Source organism: Pelmatolapia mariae, linkage group LG7, assembly GCF_036321145.2.
Source record: "Pelmatolapia mariae isolate MD_Pm_ZW linkage group LG7, Pm_UMD_F_2, whole genome shotgun sequence".
In the NCBI taxonomy this organism is placed as follows: Eukaryota; Metazoa; Chordata; class Actinopteri; order Cichliformes; family Cichlidae; genus Pelmatolapia; species Pelmatolapia mariae.
The window spans coordinates 54,402,684-54,423,440 of record NC_086233.1 but is presented as its reverse complement, the minus strand read 5'-3'; the positions used below and the strand labels follow the sequence as shown (position 1 = coordinate 54,423,440).

The window sequence follows — 20,757 nt, the reverse complement described above, 5'->3', positions numbered from 1 at the left end:
GGATAAATACACACAACCCCGTCCGCACAAACGTTACTGTACATTAAAACATGCACTCCTTCTCGTAGCTCGTTTCCTAGTGGCCAGACTCTGTGACCACTTCTGTTTTTTGGCGCGGTTGTTGAATAGCCGGGAATTGACAAGTAAAAACACAGAGAAAGACATTATTTTACATGATATACACGGTAAGAAACGGCAGTACTATATTCTCAGATTTTGATTGACGTTCGCTAAAAGATACGATTGTAAGGAGAAAGATTGCTAGCTAGCAGAACGCTTCACTTTAAAGATAGCTGAAAAGCTGTCGGTTTCAAATGTTAGCTGCTTGACGCAACGTATTGGTGAACAGGTAAGGTCTTTAGTTAATGAAGATTTAGTTATTGTAGTAAAACGAGCCCAGCCGAAAAGGGAATTCGTCGTCGTTTGAAAAGGTGCTTTAATCGGTTGTTTGTAGAGGCAAGTCAAAGTTCCATATCAGAAATGAAATGTTGAAACTAACCTTTGCTTTTATGTTTCCTTCTAGGAAGGTTTAGGAGCATGGAAAATAGTAGGGCACAGTTTCCATTTCCCTACCAGCCCTATAACATCCAGGAGGAGTTCATGCAAGCCCTGTACAGTGCACTTGACAAAGGCAAAGTTGGCATCTTTGAAAGTCCCACTGGAACGGTGTGTACTAATGCATGGGGAAAAGCATATCTGTGCAGAAGCTGTTGGACTTCATTAATAAGTGTTTTTGTCTATTTATGTCAATCTAGGGCAAGTCACTGAGTCTGATATGTGGAGCACTGAGCTGGCTCACAGATTATGAGGAGAGAAAGAGGCAGGAGGCAGCTGCTCTGTTGCAGGAAGGAGAAGCAGCTCTTTCCACTAATGCTGCTCAGTCCTCTGCAGCCAGTTCCTCAGCAGAGCTGGACTGGATCACTGACTTTGTGCAAAAAAAAGCAGAACGTGATTTAGTGTCAAAGTTAAAGGTGAGGAAAACTTGGATGTGAAGTGTATGTGAAGTCTGAATTTTAACTTGCTCAACGTTTGCTTATTGTTGATTGGTTTGGTGTCAGGAGGAAGAATTGAAGAGGAAGAAGAGAGAAGAACGGTTAGAAATGATCCGAAACAATGTCCAGCTAAAGTATGCGGTTAAACGAAAGGTGAGCATTTAATGGAACTTTACTTGGATATTAAAATTATTCCAAGTCATTTAATACAAGTGAATGAAATAGTTTCATCTGTTCATAGAGCTATGAAGAGGATGAGGCATTCAAGCTGCTTCAGCTCAGTAAAGAGGAGCAGGTCGAGGCAACAGGAGATCAAGAAGACGAGGAGCTGATCATTGCAGAATATGAGAGCGATGATGAGTCAAAGATTAAGAGCAGGTGAGGAAGATTGATTGTGATAGTTTCATATTTTCTAATTAGTTTGAATCTTGAGTTTTTGGTTACAGTTCAGTTTAGTCTTTGTTAGTTTCCAGAGAGGATTTGCTTGTTTGTTGGTGCGATTGTTGCAAAGCAGCAGTCCTAGTACATGTTATTGTCATTGGCTATTTTTCTTCTTCTTTGCCTGCTAACTAGTCTCGCACCATGTGTCATAGACAGAGTGTTCATATGTCAAAACGACCAGCTCAGTTGTGCATTGCATGCTTCTATTTAGATTTTCAAAATTTTGTTTCTGAAATATTAAACTTTTCTCTGATAATACAGTCCCATTGATTTTGAATGGAGCACCAGTCCTCTCTCAGAATGTTAAAGGTTGCTAGTTCAAGTACAACATGGTACAATTTTCAAAAAAAATTTTTCTGTGTATCATACATCAGTTATCGTTAGTTTGAGTTTAGCTTTAGTTATATATTAATAAACTAAGTGAGGACATGAATTAATGGGTAAAATTAATAAATAATCCAAATGAGAGTCTGAAATTGACAAAGGATTTCTTTGCTTGCATCCTCAGATTCTTTGGAGCTGAAAAAGATGAGGATGATGAACTGGTTGAAGAACATGTTACTAAGGTATGAAATTTCACATTGTAGCTGTAAGAGTTAAATGGGTTGGATGGATGGATATATTTATAACGTGAACATTATTATAATTATGAGCATCCGACATTCCCCTGATGTGGAACTGTGTTCATATGCATATCTGTAGATTTACTACTGCAGCCGCACTCATTCCCAGTTGGCCCAGTTTGTCCATGAGGTACAAAAGAGCCCCTTTAGCAAGGACATCAGTGTGGTCACACTGGGTTCACGGCAGGTATGTACCCAGCAGTGACTGTAAAAAAAAAAATCAAAATCAAAATCTTTTCTACTGTAGAAAAAAATGTTTATACAGTCATTGGTACACACACACAGAAACACACAAATGTCATAATTGGTTGAGTACATAAACATCTTATCTTGTTAAAGTAACACAAACAATATATGAACATGAGCTGATAAATTTTTGCATGAATCTCTTCATCCTGTTCACTTATTCATTCAATAGATGTGATTATACTTTTTTCTTGAAGTTGGTTTTGACTGTTTCTCCATGGTGCCTCTTTTGTCAGCTCGAGTACTTGAGAGATTTCTGGCAATTTCCTTTAATTCCTCAAAGTAACTGACTGGTATAATTTGTCTCTATTTTTTTTGTCAGTAAAAGTACAGATTGTTCATAAAGCACGCCACCAAAAACACAGTCTTTCTGTTTGTTTACGTACTGGCAGTTTTTCCTTCATAAACGAATTTTTACTGCTCCCACCCAAAGAGGTTTTAAGCATAGCTAAAGGAATCTCACCAACGTGCTTTGTTAACTAGGTTTTATTATACAGGTGTAATAACTATATTTTGTTTATCAAATGGTCAGAAATAACAAATAAGTTAACAAAGGTTCATTGCCTTTGACGTATGCAGACTCTTATGTGTGTAATCAGCCTGTTAGAGGCTTTTTCAAATGTAGGAAAAAACCTGATCTTAATTTTCAGAGGATAATAAAGCCAAGAAGACATTTGCAGAACAGGATATGATGGGGAACAGTTATGAAACAGTCTAATTCTGAAAGAGTCTTTTTAGATTCTGACAGAACTCTCAAGTAGCACCTAACAACAGCCAGCGCTGGGAAGATTGGCCTGTTAAATCCTCTACATGATAGAAGAAATGGAGAAACAAATGCAAGATAAATGGCGTTATGTTCTTTGCTATAGCACATTGAACAATCTAGTTTGTGTCTATGTAGAAGGAGGGTATTTCCTTTATGAAATACACAGTATTCAAAGACGCTGTACTTGAGACTTTACTTGGGATTGCACACAAACTATTACATTTCTTCAATCAATAAAACTGACTTTTGACACTGACATCTGACATTGTCCTGTTATAAAATTCTGCAGAATCTGTGCATCAATGAAGAAGTGCGGCAGCTGGGCAGCATCCAGCGCATAAATGACCGCTGCATGGAGATGCAGAAAAACAAGCACGGTGAGAGGCATTTTGTGGAAGAATTGCTCTTCTTACAGAAATTATTTTAACCTCAGGCTTTATTGATTTTTCTCGAGAAAGCTTCTTTCATCTCTCCTACCATTTTGTAGAGAAGCATCATCACGAAGAGGGTGTAAAACGTAAGCGAGGCCCAGCAAAGAGCATGTGTCCCTATAATAAGGCTTCAGCACTGCAGCAGATGCGAGATGTAGTTCTGGGGGCTGTTAATGACATAGAGCAGCTTTTGAAGCTGGGCAGAGAAACACACTCATGTCCTTATTACGCTACACGTCTCGCTATTCCCCCTGCACAGGTAACTGAGTCACCAGTCGATTTGTCAACAAAAGCTACTTGGTTACTGTATTTCTCCCACAAGATCTGGTTTTCATTTAATGTCTTTGTGGTTTGTTTATGTTGGTGTAGCTGGTTGTGTTACCTTATCAAATGGTGCTTCATGAAGCTACAAGACGAGCAGCAGGTGTCCAGCTAAAGGGACAGGTACAATTATATGTCTGGTATTCTTCTTCCTGTCTTAAAAAAAGAAAAAATAAGTGTTTAAAATATCTTGGCAGTATTAAGAAATATATTTTTTCTCTTTTCAATTGTATTATCTGAAAATAATGGATACAAATATGACCAAATGACTGAGTGATAAAGGGATATAAAAAAGTTGTTGGGGTATCTTTTACAGGTGTTGATCATAGATGAAGCTCATAACCTTAGTGACACTCTCTCCTGTATACACAGTGCAGAGCTCAGTGGAGCACAGGTGAACACATTATTCTATGACATGCACAAAATACAGATTTCTGAGATGATTCTTCCTTGTGATGTTCTAATGTTTCAGTTTTCTGCAGCTTTGTCGTGCTCACTCCCAGCTCAGCCAGTATGCTGACCGCTATAAGTGAGTCTTAGATAATTCGCTTATTCGCGGAAAGTGATCGCAGTCTCGCCTTCTTTGTGTTGATATTTATGTTTCTTAAATGCCAGGAGCAGACTGAAGGCAAAGAACCTGATGTACATTAAGCAGATCCTGTTTGTGATTGAGGGACTTGTTCGGGTGCTGGGAGGTGAGTGTCTGCAACAAGCTTAGCGAGGGTAATAGCTGGACAGTAAAATCAAATTTTGCAATGCACCTCATTTTGATATTTGTTCCTATTTGTTCTTCCAGGTAAGGTGGGGCAGAGTCCACAGAGCCAGACTACACAACCAGGTCAGTCAATGATAAACACATAAAGTTATGGTCTAAAGTTTGCATGCACTCATCATGGTCATGAATATCAAGGTAATGTGAGGCTTTTAATGATTTCTTTGAGCTTTCCTTTTTCCAAGATGGAGTGATTGTATAGCATGCATCTTTAGTGTCTTTAAAAAATGAATTAGTTGTGCAAGTTTGAATTTATTTTGGAATTTCTCTAAGCAACACAGGGCCAAATTTATACATGCATACTCAAATATATACATACTGTATAATCACTTAAAACTTTTAATAAGTAGTGGTGAAGGTTCTACGGTTTCTTTTAATTTAACAAAGCTAAAGTCTATAAACTTCTTGTTAGTGATTATCATTGATTTACTGCCAGGAGGTCTGTGTCTGTATATTAACAGGAAACCAACCAATTTAAATGAACTGTACCAATTCTGCCAAGAGTCGTCGTCAAATATTCAACCAGAGTTATACCAGAAGCTTGTTGATTGCTACCGAATCAACTGGTGAAGATGCAACTTGCTAAGGAACATTTAACATTTAACCGAAGGTCTTGCACAGTATCTTAGCTGTTCCTAGAACTGCACTCTTCTGGACCACCGTTACCTTCACCTTCCACATTTTCTCGAGCTCTTCTCTGAGCCCTTGGTATTTCTTAAGCTTCTCGTGATCCTTCTTTCTGATGTTGCTGTCATTGGGAGCCGCTACATCTATCACTACGGACATCTTCTTCTGTTTGTCTATCACCACTATGTCCGGTTGGTTAGCCACCACCATTTTGTCCGTCTGTATTTGGAAGTCCCACAGGATCTTAGCTCGGTCATTCTCTACCACCCTATCTCAGGACTTCCAGGCCGTATTTGGCACAGGTGTTTCTGTATACTATGCCAGCCACTTGGTTATGGCGTTCCATGTATACCCTGCTTGCTAGCATCTTACACCCTGCTGTTATGTGCTGGATTGTCTCAAGTGCATCTTTACACAGCCTGCACCTGGGGTCTTGCCTGGTGTGATATATACTAACAAGCTGATCTACACTACGGCAGCAGTGATCAGTGAGATGCTTGGCTACAAATTGAACAGCCACAAGGGGCAGTACCCTCCATGGAGAACCCATAACCCATAACGGCAATGCTCAGTGGCTAGTGGATCTGAGGACAGACCATAGCGACCTCCCTGAACAGGGTCCAGTAACCATCACAGTGGCAGATATCCAAGAAAGGGTCTCCAGTATGAAGAGTTGGACAGCACCAGGGCCCGACATGGTTCACGCTTACTGGCTGAAGAAGCTGACTGCACTCCACGAGCGTCTGGCAGCACAAATGAACCAGCTGCTAGTTAACGAGAGACACCCGGAATGGCTAACCGAAGGTCGGATGGTCCTGATCCCCAAGGACCCCAAGAAGGGACCGGTACCATCCAACTACCGACCAATAACCTGCCTCAGTACTACATGGAAGCTGCTGTCAGGCATCATATCGGCTAAGATGAACAGGCACATGGGTCAATACATGAGCGGGGCACAGAAAGGGATTGGCAAGAATACCAGAGGCGCAAAACACCAGCTGCTGGTAGACAGAACAGTCAGCCGAGACTGCAAGACCAGACTGACCAACCTGTGCACAGCCTGGATTGATTACAAGAAGGCCTATGACTCAATGCCCCACAGCTGGATACTGGAATGCCTAGAATTGTACAAGATCAACAGGACCCTACGAGCCTTCATCAGGAACTCAATGGGGATGTGGCGTACAACACTAGAGGCCAACTCCAAGCCCATAGCACAAGTCACCATCAAGTGCGGGATCTACCAAGGAGATGCTCTGTCCCCACTGCTGTTCTGCATAGGCCTGAACCCCCTCAGTGAGATCATTAACAAGACTGGCTACGGATACCGACTACGAAACGGAGCGGTTGTCAGCCACCTCCTGTACATGGATGACATCAAGCTGTATGCCAAGAGTGAATGAGACATCGATTCACTGATCCACACTACCAGGCTATACAGCAATGGCATCGGGATGTCATTCGGGCTGGAGAAGTGTAGTCGGATGGTAACAAAGAGAGGGAAGGTAGTCAGAACTGAGGGGATCGAACTACCAGAAGGCAACATTGCAGACATAGAGGACAGTTACAAGTACCTGGGGATCCCGCAGGCGAATGGGAACCATGAAGAGGCCGCTAGAAAAGCTGCAACCACCAAGTACCTGCAGAGGGTCAGACAAGTCCTGAGGAGTCAGCTGAACGGTAAGAACAAGATCCAGGCTATCAACACCTACGCCCTGCCCGTGATCAGGTACACTGCTGGGGTAATAGGCTGGCCAAAGGAGGAGATAGAAGCCACTGACATAAAGACAAGAAAGCTCCTTACCATGCATGGAGGGTTTCACCCCAAGTCCAGCACCCTGAGGCTGTACGCTAAGCAGAAGGAAGGGGGCCGAGGACTGGTGAGTGTCAGCACCACAGTCCAGGATGAGACAACGAACATCCAAGAATACATTGGGAAGATGGCCCCAACTGACAGCGTGCTCAGTGAATACCTCAGGCAGCAGAAACCCAAGAAAGAGGAGGAAGGCGAGCAACCATCATGGAAGGACAGGCCCCTGCACGGTATGTACCACCGGCAGATAGAGGAGGTGGCTGATATCCAGAAATCCTACCAGTGGCTGGACAAAGCTGGACTGAAAGACAGCACAGAGGCACTAATCATGGCAGCACAGGAACAAGCTCTGAGTACAAGATCCATAGAGGCTGGGGTCTATCACACCAGGCAAGACCCCAGGTGCAGGCTGTGTAAAGATGCCCCTGAGACGATCCAGCACATAACAGCAGGGTGCAAGATGCTAGCAGGCAAGGCATACATGGAACGCCATAACCAAGTGGCCGGCATAGTGTACAGGAACATCTGTGCCGAGTATAACCTGGAAGTCCCGAGGTCAAAATGGGAGATGCCCCCAAGGGTGGTGGAGAATGACCGAGCTAAGATCCTGTGGGACTTCCAGATACAGACGGACAAAATGGTGGTGGCTAACCAACCGGACATAGTGGTGGTAGACAAACAGGAGAAGACGGCCGTAGTGATCGATGTAGCGGTTCCGAATGACAGCAACATCAGGAAGAAGGAACACGAGAAGCTGGAGAAATACCAAGGGCTCAGAGAAGAGCTCGAGAGGATGTGGTGAAGGTAACGGTGGTCCCCGTGGTAATCGGAGCACTAGGTGCGGTGACTCCCAAGCTAGGCGAGTGGCTCCAGCAGATCCCGGGAACAACATCGGAGATCTCTGTCCAGAAGAGCGCAGTCCTGGGAACAGCTAAGATACTGCGCAGGACCCTCAAGCTCCCAGGCCTATATATATATATATATATATATATATATATATATATATATATATATATATATATATATATATATATATATATATATATATATATATATATATATATATATACATACATACATACATACATACATACATACATACATACATACACATATATATATATATATATATCCCAAATAAATTCAAACTTGTGCACCCAATTAAAGATGTATGCTGTATAATCATTCCATCCTCAAAAGACTGAATGAGTTCTAATAAATTATTAAAACCCCTAAATTATCATGACATTTGATTATGATGAGTGTAAACTTCTGACCACAAACTGTAAACACGCAGTCATACATATCGTGCACAAATCTGTAACTATTTTTTTTGTTCTTCTAGGAACAGAGATGCTCACGATCAATAACTTTCTCTTCAAGGCTCAGATTGACAATATAAATTTGTTTAAGGTAGTTGGTAATTCTATTAGGAATCACAATCATTTTAATTGCACACCTCATCAAAAATACAAGCTCTCATTGTCATTCTTGCTGTAGTTACAAAGATACTTTGAGAAGAGCATGATCAGCAGGAAGGTAAGTGTGATTTATCTCATACATACAAAGATGGTAAACGTCTGTGAGTTCACTTATGTAAAATTACATTTATACCACCCTGGTTTTCTCTCTGCAGCTGGGGGGTTTTGTGGAGAAGTACACAGGCTCAGGTGTGACTCTGCACACACACTGCAACAACAAGGAGAACCGGCGCACAGAAGGCTTAAACCGCTACCTTCAGACCCTACAGAGCAACCAGAACCCTGGAACAGGTCAGCTGTGTATTTTGTTACCCACAAAAACAATATTTAAATAATTTTCAGGACAAAATAATATTTCTGAGAATTGCATCATTATCGGAGGCATAGTGTATATACTGAAAGAACGTCTCACTGTACCTAGTTTTGTACTGAGTCACAAAAGTACTTTTGAAGATCTAAGATGTTCTGAAAGTTTTTTACACTTGACTTTTTGCATGATGTTGTGTCGGAAAAGTGTACAAAGAGACAATACAAGCAAATGCAATTAATCTCACATGATTTTTACCATATTTAGCTACTACCTAATTTCCATTTGTAGCCCCTCAGCAGGAGAACAGAACTGTGAAATAAAAAAAAAAATTCATGTAATAATATTCAATATAGTAGATATACAATGGATTTGTCTCCAGTCTGGAATGAACTGTATATCAATGAGTATATCACAATCAGAATTTTGTTGTGGTTTCTTAATTATAATGTTTATGGCTCATTTATAAAGTCCATCTATCCATCCATCCATCTTCTTCCGCTTACCTGGGGCCGGGTTGCGGGGGCAGCAGCCCAAGCAGAGAGGCCCAGACCTCCCTCTCCCCAGCCACCTCCATCAGCTTGTCCGGGGGAACACCAAGTCGTTCCCAGGCCAGCCGAGAGATATAATCAATCCAGCGTGTCCTGGATCTGCCCCGGGGCCTCCTCATTTATAAAGTCACCTGATTACTTTAAGGTGGTCAGACTCACTTGAGACGAAGAAGAGCTAAAGTAGATGATAGCAGACGGTTTCACAGTATTCAGATGCACACTCAGCTTTTGCAGTGAATCTAAAGCACAGAAATAATTACTGTTTTAATTCAGTGCATTAAAAAATTATAAGGATTTGTAAAACTGCACTTGAGTTGCATGGGTAGACATTTTTAAATTAAAAAAAACCTAAATTTTTTTTGTCTCTGATTCCAACATGCAAACAAACTGGAATCCAGCCCAACATAAAACATCAGACCGAACAGTATTTCTCTGCTTTTAGTGAGTTTTACCAGCCAATATACCCGACTGGTGTTGTTTTTAACCTTATGAGTCTGAGTATATGTTATAGGGGAGCAAAATCTGCCACAAAGAGGCCTTTGAGTAGCTTGGCAGGCATGTCTCTCTGTCTGTGGACAGATTTTGTCAGTGCAATAATGTCATAACTGTACAGGATGAAGTCATAATATGTAGTGACAGCTTATGGTTAGGTGTGTACAAATCAAAATAAAAGGAAAGTTCAAAGTCAAGCGTCACAGACGTTGCAGTTGGTGTGATGTCATCTCAAAATTGTTATTGTTTTTTTTGTTTTTTTAGCGTTCTTAGAAATTTATTTTGTATTCTTGTTTTGTGTGCAGTTCCTTCAGCTGACCAGCAGGAGTCCGTAGAAGCGGAAAAAGTCCTGTCTGCATCTCCAATGATGCAGGTGGAGGGTTTCTTCATGGCTCTCACTAACAGCAACACTGACGGGAGAGTGGTGGTGCACAAACAAGGTGCCGTTTTAAACGCACAGCACAAAATAAAGAACAGTTATGACATCAACTCATTACAGTGTAAAGTACACCCATTTGCTTATTTTACAGGGTCTTTGTCGGAGAGCAGCGTCAAGTTCCTTCTGTTGAATCCGGCAGTCCACTTTGCCCAGGTGCTGAAGGAGTGCAGAGCAGTCATCATTGCAGGAGGAACTATGCAGCCTGTGAGTTGTGTTAAATCCTCTAAAAATAAACTGAGCTGTTGCTGCGTATCTTTTATCTTTCCACTCTAAAGGATGTTATATGTAGGTTTCAGACTTCAAACAAGAGCTTCTGTTTTCTGCTGGGGTGGGAGAGGAGCGCGTCACTGAGTTTTCCTGTGGTGAGTGGCCCATTTTATAACACAACAGTACTTTGTGGAGCTCCCCCTTTTGTGTTTTTTATTATGCACTCTCGCTAAGTGACGAGATTATCAATATTTCTGTTTGTGGGAAATTTCGATAAAGGGAATAATTAGACTGCTTGACAAAAATGATGGCAGACATTTAGATGGAGTTCTAATTTTCCAGTGAGGTTACCCAGACTGATTAAGTTATAGGAATAAGTGCCTGAACTCAGGTGATGTCACATGAAGGTGGTTGTCAGCACAATACGTTAACCCAGGCTTTCCCAATCTACCTATGAGCATCTTTACAAGAAGGTGGTGTCAGCTTATAGCCAATCACAGCAGAGAGACTAACTTTACAAAAGAACATAAAACTACACTATGTGGAAAATACAAAGAGGTTTCACATATAATAGAGTCTGAAAGGGACACAGCTGCTGCAGACAAATCAGTGGTGTCACTGTCTATAACAGGAAAAGTGGAATGTGAATCTGCTTGCATATTAAGCACTTTGTTCAGCAACCTGGAAAAGATCTATTATATTAATAAAGTTTAAGTAGAAATAGGTGCCCTGTTTTAGGCTCATATATTAATGCTTAATAAAATTAAATAATAATTTAAATTGTTTGTAGCCAACAAGCAGAAAAGTTGTGTCTAAGAATATATATTTATTATTCATCATCATTATTCATGTCCATGAGGAAAATACTTGAGGCCCTCTGACTGCCTGTGGACAAAAGTCTGAGGGAATAGTGACTTTTTCTAGAGAAATACCTGGTCAGCATGCAGTGATTTATTTATTTATTTATTATAATTTTTGATCTCTTACCTCGAACATGGTCTGCTCTGGAGCTGGTTAGATCTGCTGCACAAGTTACCATGGAGATGTCCCCCAGTACGTGGCGAACTGCCTTCATGATACTGAAAACTCAGGGTTTACTCCAAAGTTATCTGGATAAGCACAAATCCTGCTTATCCCATCACGATAATTATGTTATTTACTTATATTGTATTGTTACATTATTATTGTTCACTTACAGACTTAGGGTAAGATCTACAGAAATAGCCTTTGTAATTTTTGAAGACTCCCAACAATTGATGTGTTTAAATGGATGATTGTTTACAGGCAAAGCAGAGGAGGAAATATAAGACATCTTATGAACTAAACCATAAATTAATCCACTGTACACAAACTTTAGCCCAACCTATAACAAGTTAGGTTTTGTGCTCTGGGACTCATTTTGTGACATTTGAACATGATCTTAATTCACAACACATGCAAGCCATAGGTTGACTGAAGTGTATTAGCATACGAAAATAACATAAGAATATTAGTTTGTATTAATGCATTTAACATGATAAATAAACAGAAATTTTGCCCTCTAGGTCACGTAATTCCTCCGGAGAACATCCTTCCCCTCGTGTTGTGCAGTGGCCCATCTGGTCAGGAGCTCGAGTTCACTTTCCAAAACAGAGACACGCCTCGTATGGTAACTCACACATGCACAATACTGAATGAAGTTTGTGTTGTTATTCATTGGTTACAGTTGTGTCATTTGACTGATGCACATTTGTTTGTTTGCAGATGGATGAGACCGGGCGCATTCTCTCCAACATTTGCAACGTGGTTCCCGGGGGCGTGGTGTGCTTCTTCCCTTCTTACGACTACTCGAAGAGGATCATTTCTCACTGGGAGGCCAGCGGTACACTTACTCGATTGGCTAATAAGAAGAAGGTACATTAGCTATATATATTACTGGAAACTACTTAGTAAATACTCGAGTCACTAAAAAGAGTCAAAAGACATCTTGTCCTATAGTCTCTTAATTATCTAATCACACCTCCTCAGATCTTCCAGGAGCCAAAGAAGGCCAACCAGGTAGAGCAGGTGCTAAATGAGTTTTCCCGTTGTATCCAGGTAAAACTGCACTCTTGACACAACCGATCTCATAACTAAACTGATGATCATCAGGATTGTGTTTTACCACTGCCAAGCAATAATTGTCTTTTTTACTTTAGAGGTGTTCTGCGGACTGCAGTGGACTCACAGGAGCATTGTTGTTCTCTGTGGTTGGGGGAAAGATGAGTGAGGGAATCAATTTCTCCGATGATTTGGGCAGGTAATTGAAGGGCGCCGAACAAGCAGTTGTACACCATTTTAAAGCAGGGAAAGTCAAAATCATTTTACATCATGGGCCACATTCAGCCCATTTTGATCTCAAGTGGGCTGGACCATTGAAACTGGCCTTTCAGTCAGTGAAAAGAAATACACTTTTAGCTGAGATGTCTTAATATAAGAAAAAGACACGGAATTCTTTCCATTACCCAGACTGTGCTGTAATTATAAAACATGAAGTTTCTGTTCACAGAAAAAAATTCCTATTTTTTTTTTGTATTTTTTACTGTAAAAAAAAAAAGACATTTCTAGCTGATAGTGGAAAAAAATGAAGAACTTTTATGTCATTTAATTGTTTGTCTGTTACTTAATTACTTCAGTGTAGTTTGAATGGCCATGGGGGGAGGTCTTTATCAGCAAGAGAAGCAGGAAAATGTATTAAAATACAGTTAAAAATATAAAATTTATGCCCTCCTTCACATTTTCTAAAACCGGAGTTTGGCCCCTGGGTCTTAAATTTGACACCCCTGGTTTAAAGTATATCACACTAATCGGTGTGGGTTTGTGCTTTTGATAACAGGTGTGTAGTGATGGTGGGAATGCCCTATCCAAACATCAAATCCCCAGAGCTGCAAGAAAAGATGTCATATCTGGACAAACACCTGGTGAGACTCTTTACCAGCAGCTTCTACTGTGACTTCATTGTAAATAGAAGATTAGAGGGAAGGCGACATGCAGCTTAGTATCAAATCTCATCTTTTTTTCTATTTCAGCCTCACAGTCAGGGGAGGAGTCCAGGACAAGCTCTAATAGAAAACCTCTGCATGAAGGCTGTCAATCAGTCTATAGGTGCAGATAACGAAGTCATATTAATACATATCAATATCAAAATACAGTTTTATTAACTTGTGCGTGATATCCTCTGTTCAAAGGAAGAGCTATTCGTCATCGGGGCGACTATTCCTCCATTGTGCTGTGCGACAGGCGTTACTCCCGGCCTGCTACGCTCTCTAAACTTCCCACATGGATTAAAGATCGCACTACCACACACACGACGTTTGGCCCCGCTTTTGCTGCCTTACGAAAAGTGAGGAACATTATTGTTAAAAACGTCCCCTTCATGATTGACATTTTAAATTTTCATATTTTGTCTGTATGTTCTTCTTTCCTAGTTCTTCCTGGAAAAGAAGCAGAAACAAGCATAGTTCCTCTCCCAAAGGACCCAACTAACATCTCCCTAATATTCATGGAGACTTGTGTTAGGATGATAAGAAAATGATGTGCAACTGCAGAGGGGGAAAAAAGAGACAAAGTTCAATATCACACCACAGGCTTTTGAACATCTTGCACCCTTGTGAGTGCTGCTGGTTTAAAAAAAAATCAGTCAGGTAGTTTTTCAGTTTTCATATTTATTTTATATTTCATTTTTTGTACACTCTCTACATCTCGTTTTATTTAATGATTGGAGAATGATGAATTTGATGGCACAATGCAAACAAAGGCTAACGGGGCAATTAACACTTCTCGTCAGGGTTATTGGTCTGAATCTCATAAAAGAAAATGACTTCTCATCTATTTTTAAGTTCGGCTTGTTAAAAATTACTTACTGAACAGCTACCACACATATCAGGCACAGCGCTGGCATAGCAAATACATGTGACTGATTTACTCCTGAAGTTTTAAATATTCATAGAATTCAAAGCAATGTGTTATGTAATGCAAAGCCTGCAGATCCATTCCATCATCATTGTTTAACATGTTCTGCTTAAATTAAACATCAATAAATTGTTTGATCATTTGCATTTTCCATTTTTTTTAATAGTATTTCTGTGTTAGAAGGAAATTAAATCATTTTAAATAACTGTATCAAAGGGCATCGAATGTGGTGTTCATTGTCCATTACGCTTCCCAGTCGTCATCGTCTGTTGTCGCTGTATGTGGGGCAGGAAGTGGAGGGATGACATCTGACATCCTCGCAAATGCCCCAGAAGGACCGGCCGGAGCATCACCTGACTCTCCACCAGCTGGACCCTTACCAGATATGCCTGGACAGAGGACAGAAGACATTATGCAAATCCAATCACTAATATCAGTATTTTCAATTTCATTTGATATAAAACGGGCCTCTAACCTTTTCGTCGCATAGCAAGTTTGTTGAAGAGATCAGACATAAAGTCTCCACCACCGGCAGCCGCTCCCACTGCTATTTTAGAAGAAAAAAAAAAAAGTGAGTAAAGGAATAATCATGCTACCATTATTTTTTTTAAATTTGCAATTGGAAGAGATTATGGTCTCACTAATTCCCCAGTGCTGCACTTCAAAGTGAAGCATATAATTACAAGACTTTTTTTTTTCTTAATCTAGTTATTCAGTCAAGGCAGTTCTCTTGAAAAAAGAAAGAAATGTAAGGTCATGACCTGGCGAGCCAATGACAAAGGGCCAGAGATATGCTGTCTAATATTAGGTAAAACAGTTTTTAAATACAATTGTTGGTTGGTATGAAACTGAAGTCACACAGTTAAGCATATGTGATAGTCAAAACCGATCTCATCTTAACATGCAGTGTGAAACACTGTATAAACTCCTGGTTGAATAGTAATTAGGGGCTGGTCACGCTCCACTTTGATTGCATGACTTTCTCATCATTGTCAAGGCTGTGCCGTGTGCTCATTAATAAAACATGGGCAGAACCACATCTACGCTCAAACCATCTGACACCTTGTTCTTGCTCCTTTTGTTTCTTCTTCTCCAGCTTGCGTTCCTTAACGTTGCGTAACTTGGCCTTGCCGATGCCCCCGGCGTTGCGGATAGACTCCAGCAGGTTGGCACGGCCATCTGACGGCTGGACCACCTCGCTGGGTGCACCCGACACAGGACCTGTATTCAGAGTCAGAGCCAGTGAGTCAGTGTAGTCTGGGTTTACATCACTGAGATCAATCTAATTTACAAGGACAAACGTCATTTAGTCCGTGTGTGCGTGTGCATAACTGAGGGAACAGGCTTTAAGACACTGTCAGGTTCGCTCCAAGTCAGCAGTGTAGAGCCTGTATGAGACTACTGACGTGCATAAATGTGACAAACCTGAACTTGGCACTTGGGAAACTTCTGCGGAGCTGTCTGCAGGAGGAGGGGGTGGTGGAGGTGGCGGAGGAGGAGCTGACGCAGGAGCTGTGGGAGGGAGGGAAGGCTCCGGAGGAGGGGGCGGGGGAGGTGGCGGAGGTGGTGGGCCATCAAGCTGGAGCTGAGTTCCTGAAACAAGCAGATGAAATATGACAAACAGCTGTATAACAGTAGAAGAAAATTTGATCTATTTATGTAGCATCTTTTCAGATATCACAAAAAGCTTCACAGTAAAAAGACAAATGGGCACAAAATGATTGAGATTCACAACGTAAGACGTCTACCTGGTGCACTGCTCTCCTCAGAGAAGCAGGGCAGCTCGGGGATGTTGTGTGTGGGTCCCGAGGGGGCAAATCCAGGTCCGAGGTCTGCGCTGTAAGACAGGTCGTCTGCAATACCTGGCAGGTCTGGCAGGTAGGACGGCACGTCTATCTCAGGCACTTGACCCAGGTCTGGCACATAGAAATAACTCTCTGCTATCTGTTAAGAGAAAAAGAAAACCATGATTAAGTTTTAACAGATCTGATCCTTCACAGAAAAAAAGGAAAAGTCAGAAGGTACCTGTCTCTCCAGTTGCTCTCTCTTTGTAATGGACAGAGGAGCATCGAATGGTTTATCTTCTTTTTCCGTCTCTAGTGTTGTGTGCGTTTTTGTCACTGCTCCCGCCAAAGGATCAAGAAACACATATTTCTTATATCTTTAAAAAAAAATAAGACACAAATTAAAACATACGAGAGAACATTGAAATCAGTCAGTGTTTACAATAAACATCTGTGTCTGTGCTGGCGTGTGCAGACTCACAGATTTTCTGTGGTATTAAAGAGCAAAAGAGAGCTGACAGATGAGATGTTACGCGGCAGACTGCCCAATCCTTCTTCCGTCTCATCCTCAGTCTTCTTCTTATTTCTCACGCACACAGGGAAATACATTAACTTCTCCTGAAAGGAAGAAAGCAGGACTTGGAGTGAGAAGGAGATCAAGAAAATGTTAACGAAATCTTTAGCAACACATATCGTAAATGTCATCAAAGTGCTCCTGCGCATAGATGCACACGCACACAAACTACAATACCAAGTTATATGTTCGGGGGCATTGCTTCTATTGAGGGGGGTACTGAATAATGCATTTCTGCATCAGAGAAAAATGCCAGCTCTATTTTCTTTTTTTTCTCTTCCCAAGCCGACAAATACACACAGACACACAAACACGTGCAAGCACAGGCAGGAAAAAAAAATTTTTTTCCTGTTAAGTTTTCTATAACGGTGAAGGAAAAACAGTGGTGTTTGCTATAAATAATGCAGGAACTTGTGCTGAGCAGAGCACGCACACACACGAACCACTTGGGGAAAAAACACAATCTCTTGTCACTGTGCGGTGACACAAATACAGCTGGGTTCTGATATCCCATTTACATACATCACATACAGTATGTGACAACTTCAACTGTGACTCGTGTGTAGTTAAATCTACAGAAACGAAGGGACATGCCTGTTGCGGCTTTCGATACATGATTGACAAGCTGCATTTTTCTACAAGTCTATGTTGTTTTCACCTCCATTTTACCTCCTGAATAAGTACTAAATTGCAAGTAAAAGCAACAAAGTGCACATACAATTGGCTGCTGTGCACTGCTTTGCAGTATTTTTTAAACAGACAACATAACCTACTTGGCCTGAAAATGTTTACTTAGCAAAACAGGAAATACGCAGGCTGAATGGAGATTTATGCATAAACATGTTTCACAAGCTTTACAGGGCATTCACATCCAGTCAAGCATTCACTTGAGATATCAAAGTTTTAAATCGGGTCAAAATGAAATGTGTGTAATTTAAGGAATTACCCACATCATTATGGATATAACCAAGACAGTGGACACAAGATATGTACATATCATTCTGATCACCCTCTCCTGCAAATGCTCTAAAGCTTTAAAGTGGTTTGCCCAGCAGTCTGCATAAATATGACCAGTGTGCTCAGAGTCCCCATGCCCTCATTTGGCTAGAACATGAGGTGTGGATAAAAGCTATGTAAATAAAATTAACCGTGTCCATATTCCTGTTTTCTACCTGCTGTTTTAGCAGCATGAGCTGAACAAAGAAGCAGCAACACTAACTAGTCAGCAAAGTCTTTTAAGACATCAGCTTTAGAACACTTTGCGAAAATAAAATATGCAATGTGGCTCTTAGCAAGTCACAGTCATCATTTTCATAATTTTGAAAATTGCTTTTCAAAACCTTTGCTCCCCCCCCCCAGCATTTTAATGTGTTTGTCTCACCTGCAAAGCCTTTTCATCAAAGGGTCGCAGTTTATTCTGTATTCTGTGTCGGAGCCGGGTTTGTGAAGAGGGGTCTGTAGCTCCAGCGAAGATAGACAAGTAGTCCTGAAGTTGATCTGGGGCTGGGTACTTGGCACTGGAGAAAACCTATATGCACATAAAAGTACATTTTTACTCCTTTTTTCTCCTATATTGTGTATCAGAACTTATAAAGCTGCCTTCTAGGGTGAAGATTCGGTGTTACCTTGGTGGCTTTCTTGCTGCCTTTAATCTTGTCGACACGGGCCTGAGCTAGTCTGATCCGGTCAGTGATGCTCTTGAGCTGGTGACGGTTTTTCTCGACACTCTCTGACACCCTGCAAGCAACAACAACTGAATATGGGCATATGCACATCTACACACAAAGGATAACCGTATGTCAAGGATACTGCACAATCCAGTTCTTTATTATATATCCTGCAGAGTCCCGAAACCCCCCAAAAGGAACTGAAGACTCTTACAATTCATTGAGATGATGTATAAGTATTAAATGCCACTCTCATGTTTTATCAGTGATCTACTTATAAACAGCTCATGTTTCAAAAGTTTACATGGCCAAAACTGTTCTGTTCATAAATGTTATTGTTTCCATGCTGTCACAGGCAACACCTCCTCCGTTTTCAGGGTGCCAGACAGGACCATCTGTCCTCAAGCAGCTGCTGTTTGTTAACGGTGCAATCTATTAAATATGACAAAGCTTTTTGGCCCATCAGCAAACTTGCAACAGCTGCTGTTATATCTGCTACCAATCCATTTGGTGCATTATTAAAACCTGTTCTTTTGTGGTTAAACACTCTTTGCTACCTAGCCTGAGCAAATGCAGACACTACTGTTGAGTTTTTTAAAAACTCTGTAGCTTTAAAACTTTTTGCCATTTTGAAAATCTGATAAGCTAAAAATGATCAAAGTAACCTTTAAATAAATGACACTGAAAATGCAAGCATCCCTGAGACAGGCTCTGGAATAACATCTGGCTCACTCCTATCCTGAATAAAATGTAGTGGTATAAACTGAAGGAATAAAACAATATCAATTATAATGAATTTTTATAATACATTGTATTACTACAATGTAACTACAAACAACAATGTAATTTCCCTATTAATTTCATGTTTATCCCATATTTTCAACCATGAAAATGTAAACATGAAGAAAAAGACTGCAGACCCAGTGATTCAGTTTACAACCAAGAGTCAAACACTGCGAAGACCAACCTGTAAACTGCTTGTGTGTGTGTGGTGGGCTTGCCTTCTGAAGATGTCTGTAGAAATGTTCTCCAAGTACATCAGTGCGTCTGCTATCTGATGAACAGCCTCCTCCCTCCTCAGGTCGGGCTGGATGAGAGGCACCGAGTACACCTGGCCCTCCAGGCAGTGCTTCTGTGTCATCCTGCAAAGCAACAGAGCAACAAAGTTGAATCAAGCTGTACAACTGTGTTGTAAGGGCATATTCTGAAAGTAAGCATTGCATTCCTGACAAACAATATTGTTAAAAATACCATGCTGAGTATCAAATTTATGAGGGCTTATGACATATGGCAATCTCTCTCGCTGTCTCTGACTGACACACACACACACACACTTACTTCACATCTGACTCTCACATGACGGCGCAGGAATATTATATCATTTTTATAACCACAGCACTATGTGGACTCTTTTTGTCGTTTAACTGTTTTAATCGTCTTCAGCTGGTCAGCATTTTCTAAAAGCTAATAGCTCGAACGGTAAATAAATCTGCACCCAAATTGCTGCAGATATTATATTTCAAACAGCTGATCTCCGTAATGAAATAACCCGACGTCTGACACCTCTTAATCCTAAATGCAGAATATCCGTGAGCATAGCCATACCCGTTTAAAGACTTATTTTACTAGAAAGACAGTCTCACCTGACCATGAGTGTTTTTTTACGACCACAAAAACAGTATAATGAAAAAAAAAATGTGTCGACGATAGCCACTCGTTTAGCAAAACAACAGTTTCGCACTTCCGCATCCGTGTAGCACGTGACGATTCAGAAATTATTGTGTTGCTTTCAGGCACGCTCGGAAATCTCTCGTTTAGTGCACCCTACGCTTGAACGACGTCAGTAAACCGAAGTATTGGCTAAGAGCAGAAGTAAATGCCAAGAGAACTTCTCAGTAAAGAACGCAAACATAAATAAGCAAACAATAATATAAAAGTCTTTAAGTTTTGTATTATTTGACTTTTGTGAATGAGTGTTTAGGTCAAGGCACCATGAGAAGTTCAGTTGTCTTTGCATGTAATACATTTTCTCTCCCCCCCCCCCCCCCCCCCCCCCCCTTTTGTTCCGTGTTGTTTATTTCTATATAGACAATTTCGTACGAACTAATTTCACATTCTGGAGCATTTATAGTTTTAACTTAGTTTTTATGGGCCTTTAAAATACATACAAAGCTCAGAGGCAAGATGCATCGCAAGATGCACATGCTACACAAATACACCGCTTTGCGATTGTTTAACCAAATTCTTAGATTTAAAAGAAATTCTTAGATTTAAAAGAAAAAAGGATTTTGTG

The 20,757-nt window shown here is 40.8% G+C and overlaps 2 protein-coding genes across 2 annotated transcripts; one reads left to right on the top strand and one right to left on the bottom strand.

The window, feature by feature from the left end:
- The first annotated feature begins 88 nt into the window (after positions 1 to 88).
- Positions 89 to 14,067, top strand: ddx11 (DEAD/H (Asp-Glu-Ala-Asp/His) box helicase 11). The gene is made up of 28 exons (XM_063479734.1): positions 89 to 185; positions 524 to 666; positions 756 to 971; positions 1,059 to 1,145; positions 1,234 to 1,370; positions 1,942 to 1,999; positions 2,136 to 2,243; positions 3,358 to 3,445; positions 3,556 to 3,758; positions 3,869 to 3,943; positions 4,137 to 4,214; positions 4,303 to 4,349; positions 4,436 to 4,515; positions 4,617 to 4,658; positions 8,378 to 8,445; positions 8,533 to 8,571; positions 8,669 to 8,804; positions 10,169 to 10,303; positions 10,394 to 10,506; positions 10,592 to 10,664; positions 12,054 to 12,157; positions 12,253 to 12,402; positions 12,517 to 12,585; positions 12,687 to 12,787; positions 13,364 to 13,448; positions 13,557 to 13,632; positions 13,716 to 13,870; positions 13,956 to 14,067. The coding sequence occupies exons 2-28, from the start codon at positions 538 to 540 to the stop codon at positions 13,986 to 13,988; spliced, it is 2,685 nt and encodes an 894-aa protein (XP_063335804.1). The 5' UTR covers positions 89 to 185; positions 524 to 537; the 3' UTR covers positions 13,989 to 14,067.
- Positions 14,068 to 14,217: 150 nt separating this feature from the next.
- Positions 14,218 to 20,234, bottom strand: wash1 (WAS protein family homolog 1). The gene is made up of 11 exons (XM_063479735.1): positions 20,108 to 20,234; positions 19,466 to 19,606; positions 18,423 to 18,534; positions 18,179 to 18,325; positions 16,705 to 16,841; positions 16,465 to 16,600; positions 16,188 to 16,383; positions 15,865 to 16,032; positions 15,502 to 15,660; positions 14,915 to 14,986; positions 14,218 to 14,828 (listed from the first exon to the last, which is right to left on the bottom strand). Exons 1-11 carry the CDS (start codon positions 20,113 to 20,115, stop codon positions 14,683 to 14,685), a joined length of 1,422 nt encoding a protein of 473 aa, XP_063335805.1. The 5' UTR covers positions 20,116 to 20,234; the 3' UTR covers positions 14,218 to 14,682.
- Between the last annotated feature and the right edge of the window lie 523 nt (positions 20,235 to 20,757).